The sequence below is a fragment of the Octopus sinensis genome, linkage group LG22, assembly GCF_006345805.1.
Source record: "Octopus sinensis linkage group LG22, ASM634580v1, whole genome shotgun sequence".
NCBI lineage: Eukaryota > Metazoa > Mollusca > Cephalopoda > Octopoda > Octopodidae > Octopus > Octopus sinensis.
Genome location: NC_043018.1, coordinates 3,959,272 through 3,971,870, shown reverse-complemented (window position 1 = coordinate 3,971,870; position 12,599 = coordinate 3,959,272). Strand labels below are relative to the sequence as shown.

The 12,599-nt window shown below is 41.0% G+C and overlaps 1 protein-coding gene across 1 annotated transcript in view; it reads left to right on the top strand.

Annotated features, from left to right (window-relative positions):
• LOC118767473 (treslin-like) overlaps positions 1-5,316 on the top strand; it is a 30,148-nt gene extending 24,832 nt beyond the window's left edge. Inside the window, exon 4 of the mRNA XM_036512094.1 lies at positions 5,223-5,316. Coding sequence (XP_036367987.1) covers positions 5,223-5,316 — 94 coding nt within the window. The remainder of the gene's footprint in view (positions 1-5,222) is intronic.
• Positions 5,317-12,599: the final 7,283 nt, after the last annotated feature.

The window sequence follows — 12,599 nt, the reverse complement described above, 5'->3', positions numbered from 1 at the left end:
TGTGTTTTTGTGTTTGTGATGTGTGTTGTGGTTTGTGGTGTGTGTGTGTGTGTTGTGATGTGTATGTGTGTGTGTGTGTGTGTGTGTGTGTGTTATGTTTCGTGTATTTCTGACAATGTTTCCTCATTGATTTCGAAAACATCGTTTGCATTAAGATTATTCCTTTCTTCGTCTCTTTTTATATATTTTATCACACACACACACACACACACACACACACACACTCCAAGAGGTTTTATTACTCTTTCTTTCCCGTTTGGTTTCTTTAATTAACAGAATTCTACCGTTAAAATAAATATTGATATGAAAGAAAGATTCCCCCTTGATGTCTCTCTCTCGTCTTTGCTCGAGCAATATAGTAACATTTTTTCCTTGTTTGTTTGTAATTTTTACGTTTTTCTCTTTTTTAAACATCCTCTTATCTCTCTATTCACATTACAGTCTTCTTTGCATATTTCCGCTTCCGTATTGCACCATACACTGATCCATCTTTGATAGTTTCCCAACTATATCAGTGATTTTATTTTATTTTATTCTGTTTAATGAAAAGGGATCACGGAGCAGCCATCCAGTGTTGCTGTCATATAATCTGAGATCTGTCCTGATCAAGCAGTTCTATGCTACACGAGTACGAAGGGTTACCTTCCTAGTTAATCGCATCTCCACAAACTAGCTGCCTAACTTCCCTCGCTTGACATCAGACTAGTCAGTCAGCTGTTTAGTTCCCTTCTTCTCACAGTGGCTTATAATTTGGCAAATTCTTTTTCCTGACTAGACGTTAACTTTGGTCTAGCCTCGACAGAATACTTTCAGCCAGTTTAAGTGCACAAACATTTTTTTCTCTTTAATGATAGCCTTTTTGTCTATTTGCACATATTTTGGACGCTACAACATAATATCCCTTTTGACGTGAACCTTTGCTGTACACATTATTCGAACTGACTTCCTTTAGCACTAATATTCTGTTTCTAGTTTCAGCTCGAGAGTTGTGGCCATGCTGGGGCACCGCCGTTAGTCTTGCTACACTTCCATTACTTGAAACTTCATCTGGTGTGTGGCATTTGGTGAATGAGGGAGTTTGATGCTGCTGTCCTCATTTGCGTTTCCTGCCGCGAAGTAGGTTCACCCAGAACTCTGGACGATCCAGTTTTGTTTTGAAGACACCTACATCTACCCCATGTAGGTCTCTCGGGTTTTTAGGTGGAAATTTGAAGAGCTGTGGGCTCTAGAAACCCAAGCTATGGCGGTATCTGATCCTGTATTTTGATGGCAATGGTGGGATCCTTGGCACTATGCAGCGGCGTCCCGTTATGCTGTTTGTGTAACGGTCAATGTTAAAGTTTGGTATAAGGCCTTCCAGGATTTTTGAGATGTATATCACGGCATATTTTTCCCGCCTTCGTTCCAAGGAGAAGAGTCTTGACTCTTTCCCAGAAGCTGATAAGTTGCATTGAGACGATTTCCTTTGTGTAGCTTCATTGAATTGCTTCGAGTTAAGCTGTTGGTTTTATACTGTGTGTTGACTACAGTTGGGAACAATAGTCTAAGCGGCTGAGGACATATGTCCTCCAAAGGACCATCATAGTTTTCTTTTCTTTCGTTCTGAAAGTTCGGAGAGTCCATCCAGCAAGCTGTCTGCATTTTATTACCAAATTAGTAAGATGCACCTGGAAAGATGCATCATTACTCATTTCAATGCCCAGGTGACGCACTGTTTTTGATTCTGGGATTGCAATTCCTCATGGGCCAATCTTACCGTTCTGTATTTCATTCAGCTTCATGTGGCGGTAGCCATCCATTGAGCATCCAGAGCGAGATGTGTAATAAATATAACAATATCTTGTTCTTTTAAGCGCGTAGAATTCGAGTGTCACGCATTGAATTTCAGTTTAATAGCAGGATTTGGAACGTGTGGTTCTTACGGACGTATACCGCAACTTTACCGTGGCTCCTTTCTCTTCTGTCCCTTCATATTACAACATACTTCGGTATGCAGACTTCTACATCCGCTTCCTTAGGTCTAAAGTTCGTTTCCACGAGTTCTAAACACAGAGGAGGAGTTTGATTGCAAGCAGCAAGGTCTCGCGGGAAAGAGATTTTTGTTTTAATGTTGAGACGCAACAAACTTCTGATATTCAATAAAAAATATTAGTGCGACGCTTGCACAGGAGAGACAAGTATGGGGCAAAATACCAAAAGAAGTCTAACCCGCTCATCAGAGGAGGGTCCAAGCAGAGGTAAAATCATTGCCATCACAAGATGTACTTTTTATTTTACTCGCCGAGAACGTAAGATTCGAAATCGCGTTCTGACGTCATCGACGACGTCATAATACTCCGACGAGTCCATCTTTTAAACACACAGATGTGTCAATGTCTATCACCACAACACCTTGGAGGCTTTATTTTTTTGTTTTTGCTTTATTTTCTGTTTCTTCTCCTTTTCTTTGCTCTCGATCGCTTCTGGATGCTTTGGTTTTTATCTTTGATGTTTTATTTTTGTGTTCTTTTTTTTTGCAGCCTTCTCGCCTTTCCGGCTGTCTACAGCGGTGAAGACAGTGTCATTGATGTTCTCTTCCCTAGCAAGCCTTTCGGTCGTGGCCTGGGGTTTGTTTTTCTGAGAGTCTGCTGGGCCCAGGAAGACTCTCCATCATTGTCATACTTGTTGCAACGGTTTCCAAAAATGCAGCATCTTAATGTGTGGTCTGATTAAGGCCAAAGTACGGAAGAATTCGAGTTTTTTCCGCTCTATCAGGGTCGTATACACAAACACAAACACACACACATATACAAAGCATATATATATATATATATATGTATATATATATATATATATACATATACATATGTGTGTATGTGTGTGTTCTATAATACATAAATTATTTAACACTTGTGTGTGTATATGTATGCATGCATACATGTATGTATTTAGTCCATAAAACATTTCGAGTGTATAAATTATTGAATTGACTTATCAAAATGCATCTTTACAAATGCAATTATTTGAACTTTTCCCTTCATCGATATTCTAAAACATTTTTATTTTTCATTGTGGTATATTTAACGCTTTGTTCTGCTTTTGAATCCTGTCCTATTTTAATCTCTCTTCACAAACCACGTGCTGTGCAATCATTATCGTGGTGCATGGCCCAGTGGTTAAGGCACTAGGATCACGATCAGGACGCCGTAGGTTCAATTCCTGGGCTGGTTGCTACGTTGTAGACCCTTCAGCAAAGCACTTTTTAGCGGGGTGGTGAGCGTGGAGGGTCATTACTTCAGTCTAATTAAGCACCAGCCGAATGCTGATTTAGCTCTTTCTCATTCTACTTATCATATCCTTGGTGTTTCCCCTGGGCCAAGTTGCGACCATCGAGGTGTCTCTGCCTATATGTGACTGTACAGGCACCTAAAACTATTGAAACATGGTAAATTGTTATTTCTTTATTGCCCACAACGGGCTAAACACAGAGGGGACAAACAAGGACAGACAAACGGATTAAGTCGATATCGACCCCAGTGCGTAACTGATATTTATTTAATCGACCCCGAAAGAATGAAAAGCAAAGTCGACTTCGGCGGAATTTGGACTCAGAAAGTAGCGGCAGACGAAATACCTATTTCTTTACTACCCACAAGGGGCTAAACACAGAGAAGACAAACAAGGACAGATAAACGGATTAAGTCATTACATCGACACCAGTGCGTAACTGGTACTTAATTTATCGACCCCGAAAGAATGAAAGGCAAAGTCGACCTCGGCGGAATTTGAACTCAGAACGTAACGGCAGACGAAATACCGCTAAGCATTTCGCCCGGTGTGCTAACCACTCTGCCAGCTCGACGCCTTAAACATGGTAAATTGTATCATTGTGAAACTCACTCGCAAGTGACGAATATCTGCTTTGTTTTGTATTTTGGGTTTTTTTTTTGTTTGTTTGTTTATGTTACCAACGAGTACAGTCGACGTCCATTGTTGTTTGTATTAAAGACATTTTGCCCAGCATGCTAAAGCTTCTGCCAGCTCATTACCTTAATAATAGTAATAACAATAATAATAATATAATAATAATAATAATAATAATAATAATAATAATAATAATAACAACAATAATAATAATAATAATAATAATAATAATAACTATGATGATGACAATGACTGTTGTTATTATTATTATTATTATTGTTATTATTATCATTATTATTACTATTATTATCAAGGCGACCCCCTGGCAGATTGGCTAGGGCGCCACACGCAATGCTTAGCGGCATTTCGTCCGCCTTTACGTTCTGAGTTCAAATTCCGCCGAGGTCGACTTTGCCTTTCATCCTTTCGCGGTCGATGAAATAAGTACCAGTGAAATACTGGGGTCGATGTAATCGAGTTACACATTCCCCAAAATTTCAGGCCTTGAAGAAAGGATTATTATTATTATTATTATTATTATTATCATTGACATCAAAGTGACACTGGGGTGAAATATACGAAGCCCAATATACCCATCATGACTACCCGTCTGATAAGGGTACACCAGGCACATGCATCACAACCATATGTGCGCGACACGGTGATCTCATATCAAGATAAACAGCACATGACCTTGCAGGTGGGGCCCAGTTAGAATTTTCTTCAGGTCGAGTAGCCCATGCCGCTCAAAAGGTCCCTGAATAAGGATTGTTTGAGGATGTTGAACGAACCACCCATGTTTCCAAAGGTGAATTATCCAAACCCCAAAGAATCCCTCTCAATACATGGCTATGATGCTCCCCCACTTATTATTATTATTATTATTATTATTATTATTATTATTATTATTATGGAGTTGGTGAGCAAGCAGAATGGTTAGCAGACCGGAAACAAATGCTTAGTGATATTCCTTCCGGCTCTTTACGTTTAGAATTCAAATTCCACCAAGGTTGACTTTTCCTTTCATCCTTTCGGCGTCGATAAACTACATACCAGTCGAGTACTGGGGTCAATGTAGTCGACTTCATCCCTGCTCCCAAAATTGCTGGCCTTGTGCCAAAATTTGAAACCGATATTATGAAGATTGGTTCATCTTTTCTTCCACTGAGAAGAATTCGGGTTCGAAATTCAGTGCCGATTGATAAAAAGGGTTAACTTTAATGAAAGGCCCTACCACTCGCCAACCAACCCATCACCGATCAATTGCGCTGTGTGCCTGGTGTTAAAACAGTGACCTCTGATCATAAATTTACTGTTAGCAGCGAAATTGGTGTGAAATATCTGGTTCAAGAACACCTCTGTAACAAGATATTGACTGGGAAAGAGAGTTTAGTCTCATATTCCGTTGGGTAATGTCAATTTACCAACATGTGTGTGTGTGTGCGTATAAGTATGTGGGGGTGTCTATGTTTCTGAGTGTGTTTCTAGATTAGTGCAAAGTATTGTGTGTGTGTGTGTGTGGTGTTTAGTTGTTGTGCGTAGTTTGCGTGCGCATACGTGTATGTGTGAGTATGCGTTGTAGGTGCGAAAGCAATGGTCACTCTCTGACCTGCCATAACAAACATCTTTCGAAACATACTGCTGCTCTAATGTCTTGCAGTGTGCTTCTTTTTCGGACATGAGCTACTGATATATATATATATATATATATATATAGGCTGCTTCACCGCATACCGAAGGAATTAGAAATGGCAGTCAAAGACTGTTTTTTTCCATTTTCTGTAAGTGGAGATTCCAAAAACGAAGGACCTGCGGTTCACTTTGGAATATCCACTTACAGAAAATGGAAAAAACAGTCTTTGACTGCCATTTCTAATTCCTTCGGTATGCGGCGAAGCAGCCTGTTGCTAGCCCTTTTTATTAGCTTTACTATATACTGAACCTTACAAAGTTCCTGACGATGAATTTGTCATATTTACATACCGAAATTTACCCGTAAATAATTGTTGGTTATATGAAAAACCACAGAAAAATTATTTACCATTTTTATTGTATATATATATATATATATATATATATATATATATATATATATATATATATTGCCATGATAGATCGCTAACCACTACACATCCTTTATTTTCTCTCTTTATTTTCTCTCCTTGTTTCTTTCTGTGGAAGAGCGTAGGCTTGAAATGTTAAAGACTTTTTCACTTCCCGAGCGTTAAACTAATACACCTGTTTGTTGTCTACACCACCTGTCTTCGTCTTTTGTTGTTTTTTTGTGAATTCTCCCCGATATATATATATATATATATATATGTTGTGTGTGTGTGTGTGTGTGTGTGTGTGTGTTGTGTGTGTGTGTGTGTGTGTGTGTGTGTATGCGTGCACCTGTGTGTGTGTGTGTTTGTATATTGTGTCTGTGTGTCTGTGTGTGCATATGAGTTGCGTTCTAAAAGTATCCGACTTTGTTTTTCTCGCCAAATCAAATGTCACGTGGGAAAAATCCTTTGGGCGAGAGATGATGCCACCCTTCCTGCGCATGCGTGAAGATTTTCGTCCCGATAGGCCGCATATGTTACACCAGGAGTACAGGCATGTTGTTAGCGCTCGTCGGATTTTCTCGTTTTCTCGCAAGACGCCATAAACCCATGTCTCCTCACCAGTGGTGATGGTCATCTTGAAGTCTGGGTTGTGGTTTGCACAGACCAGCACCGCTTGACCACTTTCCATGCTGAGTTGCTTCTGCTACTCCGCCAGCACTTTAGGGTTTTCGTCGACACACTCCGCATGCACAAATCCTCCGCTAAAATGAAATGCATACATCCTGTGCTTATTCCCACTTCGTGAGCAATTTCCTGCGTTGTTACACAACGGTCTTTCATGACCATTCACTGAACCTTCTCAATCGGTTCCTCGTTTCGGCTTGCGCATGGCCCGCCTGAACGTCTCTCGCTCTCTACTGAGATGTGGCCATGGCTGAAGCGGTTGTACCACTCGTTGATCTGAGTTTTGCCCATGGCATCATAACCAAAGACCAGAAGAATCTTCTGTTAGAGCCTGTGTATCACCAAGCTTTTAGCAAAACATGAGGCAATATCTCTGCCCGATTCGGGAAAACGAAAATCGGACGAGCGCACACTACACGTCTGTACTCTAGGCGTAACTGCCGGGAGCTGACGCGGCCTCCCGGCGCGAAAGTTTTCACATACGCGCAAGAAGGGTGGTGTCGGCGGCAAGAAGGGTGGTGTCGGTGGCAAGAAGGGTGGTGTCGGCGGCAAGAAGGGTGGTGAAGGCGGCGGGCTGGCAGAGTCGTTAGCACGCCGGGTGAAATGCTTAGCGGTATTTTGTCTGCCGTTACGTTCTGAGTTCAAATTCCGCCGAGGTCGACTTTGTCTTTCATCCTTTCGGGGTCGATAAATTAAGTACCAGTTATGCACTGGGGTCGATGTAATCGACTTAATCCCTTTGTCTGTCCTTGTTTGTCCCCTCTATGTTTAGCCCCTTGTGGGCAATAAAGAAATTTTTAAAAAATAAATAAGAAGGGTGGTGTCACCTCTCACCCAAAGAACTTTGCCCACGCGGCATTAGTTTTGGCGGGAGAAAATACAGTCGGATACATTTTGAATGCACCCCGTTTGTTTGTGTGTGTGTGTGTGTGTAATTATGTGTAATTATGTGTGTGTTATATATAGATATATATACGTACCTATTATATACATACTCACAAACACACACACACATACACACACATTCACCGAGGATTGAACAGACAAGTGGTAGAGAGGTACGTGAACATGGATATCTCAAGGAACCTTAGTTCAATTCTCACATCAGACATTGCATAATACTGTGTGCATATATTTGTTTCTGTTTAAATAGATTTATGATCAAGCACATTCCATCCATGACCATCTAATATTATTTTTCACACTGTACACCCAAACTACACTATCAATAAATCTTTCGTTTATTTAAGATTGTACAGTGCTTGATACAGTAGAGTTTTGGCTGCTGTTTCTAGCAGATCGAGTTCCTACGTTGTCATTTACATCATTTAACCAATCGATGGTATTTTTCTTGCAAAAAATCTATTTAAAAAAGTCCCTGCAAGTGAGAGGGGCCAATTACCTCGAATTCCCTGTGAACTAGGTTATGATTAAATAAATTTAGATGCAGACGTGGCTGTGTGGTAAGAAGTTTGCTTCCCAGCCACGTGGTTCCGGGTTCAGTCCCACTGCGTGGCACCTTGGGCAAGTATCTTCTACTATAGTTACGGGCCGACCAAACCCTTGTGAGTGAACTTAGTAGACGGAAACTGAAAGAAGCCCGACGTGTGTGTGTGTGTGCCTTTCTGCCTATGTTTGTCCCCCAATCACCGCTGGACAATCGGTGTTGGTGTGTTTACATCCCTGCAATTTAGCGGTTCGGCAAAAGAGAACGATAGAATAAGTACTAAGTTTTAAAGGAAATATAAAGTAAGTCCTTGAGTCGATTTGTTCGGCCAGAACCCTTGAGGGCGGTGCTCCAGCATGGTGACAGTCAAATGAGTGAAACAATACGAGATAAAAAACAGAAGACAATGAAGACGGCGGTGCCAACCGATGGAGACATGTCTGTTTCTGCTTCCTTGCGTCTGCTTCTGCCTCCTTACGTCTGCTTCTGCTAGCCCTGGCTTAACACCTCCTCAGTGTCTCTGACACATGTCATGGTTCCAAATTCTGGAATTTCATAGCCAGTAATTTTAGCTGGAAAACTGGAAATTGTTTTATCGACTCCCACCCATGAAAGGATGGGAGGTAAATTTGCCCTCAGTGAGATTTGAACTTAGAACGTAATGAGTTGTGGAGAAATGCTGCTAAGCATTTTCATCTGACACACAATAATCGTAGTCACAAGGTCAGAAATATCGATTATATAATTGCTTCATGTTTTATTTTATTGACCATGGGCAGGATGAAAGGTAAGGCTGACTTCGGCGGGAATTGAACTCTGAGCGTAAAGCCTAGTTCTGAAATTTTGATGGAAGGGGCTAGTCCAGGGGTTCCCAGCCATTTTTATCTCTGAGTCCCTTTGATTACTCTTTTATTCTTGTGGACCCCCATCGCCATTCGATGTTTAAAAACTAGTTTTATAGAAACTTCTAAAAATCCCTATTTTGTTTCTCAAACGTTAACTTGTGTAGGTTGAACTACGTTCAATGTTAGAGAAAGAAAAAACCAGTTGTTTATTGTAATATCAAAACATTCATCGAAAGTGAAATTTTTCTGGGGCCCTCAAAATACTGTTGTGGATTCCCAATTAACCATTTTGTTGTGTGGATCCCCAAAATCTTATGTGGACCCTCACATAGTTGAGAACCACTAGGTTAATCGCTTACATCAACCCTACTGTTCAACTGGTACTTATTTTAATGACCCCGAAACGATGACAGGCAAAGTCGACCTCGGCGGGATTTGATCTTATGACCTAAAGACGGACGAAATGCCTCTAAGCATTTTATCCGGTGTGCCAACTTGGCATTTAGTCCGACACTGACGATTCCGTCATAAAACACGTCCTGAAAGGTTTAGGGGAGGGGCCTTACCGATTACATCAACCCCGGTGCTCAACGGGTTCTTATTTTAACGACACCCCCCCCCCGAAACAATGAAAGACAAAGTCGACCCAGGTTGAATTTGAACTCAGAACGTTCAGACGGACGAAATGTCGTAAAGCATTTTATCCGGCGTGACAACTCAAGGAAGAAATTATGAAAGGCATTTTGTCCGACACTAACCATTCTGCTAATTTCTATAACACATAATTCTTTCTAGTATACGCACAAGGCCTGAAATGTTTGGGGTGGGGGCTTGCTGATTACATCAACACCAATGCTCAACGGGTACTTATTTTAATGGCCCCGAAACGAGGAAAGGCAAAGTCGACTTCGACGACATTTGAACTCAGAACGTAAAGAATCCGAAGAATCCCATTCATTTTATCCGGAGCCGCAACGATTCTGCCCTCTCCCAACCCTACTTCCAGCAAAGAAAGAGATCCCAGCGAGGGTCTCAGTCGATTGAATTATCCCCAGTATTTAACTGGTACTTTATTTTATCGGCCCTTTTATAGCTGAAAGGGATGTCGAACAAATTAACCCTGGTACTTATTTTTTTAAGACTGATACTTATTTTATCGGTGTACTTTGCTGAAGTGCTAGGCTACGAGGACATAAACAAACCAACACCAGTTGTTAAACAGTGGTACAAAGATACATGCGCACGCGCGCACACGTACATACATACATACATACATACATGCATACATACATACATACATACACACACACACACGTACATATATACATACATACATACATGCATACATACATAAATACATACATGCATGCATGCACACATGCATGCATGCATGCATGCATACATACATACATACATACATACATGCATGCATGCATACATACATACATACATACATACATGCATGCAAGCATGCATACATACGTACATACATACATACATACGACGGGCTTCTTTAAGTTTCCAACTGCCAAATACGCTGACATCGCTTTGGTCGGCTCGGGGTTATAGCAGAAGACAGATTTTCAAGATGCCACGCTGTGGGACTGAACCTGGAACCATGTGGTTGAGAAGCAAGTTTCTGACCACACATGGATTTTTAGCTAAGCTAATCAAAAAGTGAAAAAAAAAAAATATATATATATAAAAATACAATAGCAACCATTACATTGAGGGGTGGTGTTTACTATTAGACTAAGGCGGCGAGCTGGCAGAAACGTTAGCACGCCGGGCGAAATGCGTAGCCGTATTTCGTCTGCCGCTACGTTCTAAGTTCAAATTCCGCCGAGGTCAACTTTGTCTCTCATCGTTTCGGAGTCGATTAAATAAGTACCAGTTACGCACTGGGGTCGATGTAATCGACTTAATCCGTTTGTCTGTCCTTGTTTGTCCTCTCTGTGTTTAGCCCCTCTTTGGGTAGTAAAGAAATAGGTATTTCGTCTGTCTTTACGTTCTGAGTTCAAATTCCGTCGAGGTTGACTTTGCCTTTTATCCTTTCGAGGCCGATAAATTAAGTACCAGATGCGTACTGGAGCCGACCTTATCGACTGACTCTCTCCACCCAAATTTCGTGCTTTGTGCCTAAAGTAGAAAAGAATGTTAGACTAAAGCTTCACTCGCAGAGTAGCCTCCCGTGCTTAAATTATTTCCCTTGATAAGCAGTAGCTTCCCTTACTTTCTAAACTACTTGCAAGATTATAGTATTTCTAAGTGAAAATAGGGGAAATTTAGCCGAACAAAATGCTTAGCGGAACTTCGTTTGTCTTTGTGTTCTGAGTCCAAATTCTAACCAGGTTGACTTTACCTTCCATCTGTCCAGGATCGATAAAATAAACACCAGCTAAGCACTGGGGGCGATCTAAGTGACTAACACCCACCCCTGAAATCGCAAGCCTTGTCAAAATTCGCTTCGGTCTTTTCTCGAATTTCCTCATTTCAGAAAATTTACTGCTCTGCAACGCAGTAGTACATTCCTCTCTACTGCGCTTCCTCGCCACACAGAGAGGAAAGGGTCTGTCTTCAGATTTTGTATCTCATCCACCATACAACTTGTTCCAACATAGCTGGGATTTGATTTTTGCAAAGACTCTTGGCTATAATAACCTTCAAGCTATGTCTCTTTGCACACACATTTTATCTGCCGTGGTCACTGATGGAACCTCTGTGGTGTGGTGAGATGGCCACACTCTACCCGCTTTACACCCAAGCACTGTTATACACGACAGAAGCGAGTGAGAACATTATAATGTTGTAACTCGGTTTGCACGTGTGACAGCGTTCAAGGTCAATCTGTGTACTTTAACGTCGTTACCATAGCAACAGACCCGGTACTTTTTTATCAGTCTTTGTATATTTCTCTTTTATTTCTTTTACTTGTTTCGGTCATTTGACTGTGGCCATGCTGGGGCACCGCCTTTAATCGAGCAAATCGACCCCAGGACTTATTCTTTGGCAACCTAGTACTTATTCTATCGCTCTCTTTTGCCGAACCGCTAAGTTACGGGGACATAAACACACCGTCATCGGTTGTGAAGCGAAGTTGGGGGGACAAACACAGACACACAAACATATACACATACACACACACACACATATATATCTATATATATCTATATATATATATATATATATATATATATATATATATATATATATAGTAGAAGACACTTGCCCAAGGTGCCACGCAGTGGGACTGAACCCAGAACCCTGTGGTTCGGAAGCATGCTACTTACCACACAGCCACTCCTATGCTAATGAATAAAAGAGTCGAATGTGGCAGCTGAAACAGCTATGATCATCGAGTTGTTCCATAGGATTGACCCAGGGTTAAACAACAACACATTTAAAACTCAAGGATGTGTCGTTGAGCGCCCTGTAACCTTCAGAATAGATCATTTGGTTCAAGACACTCTGTGTCTCATGACAAGATGGTCATGGCTGGAACATCTCTGATCAACAGTCCTGTGTGACCAGGTTTCACCAGTGGCTAAACAACAACAAAACCACTGCCAACAGCAACAACTACAAATGTAGGATAATGATTAAAGAGATTGTTATAGAAACATGTTTTAGATTTAAAGGATTAATATATAGCAAGAAAAAAAAAACAGTTGT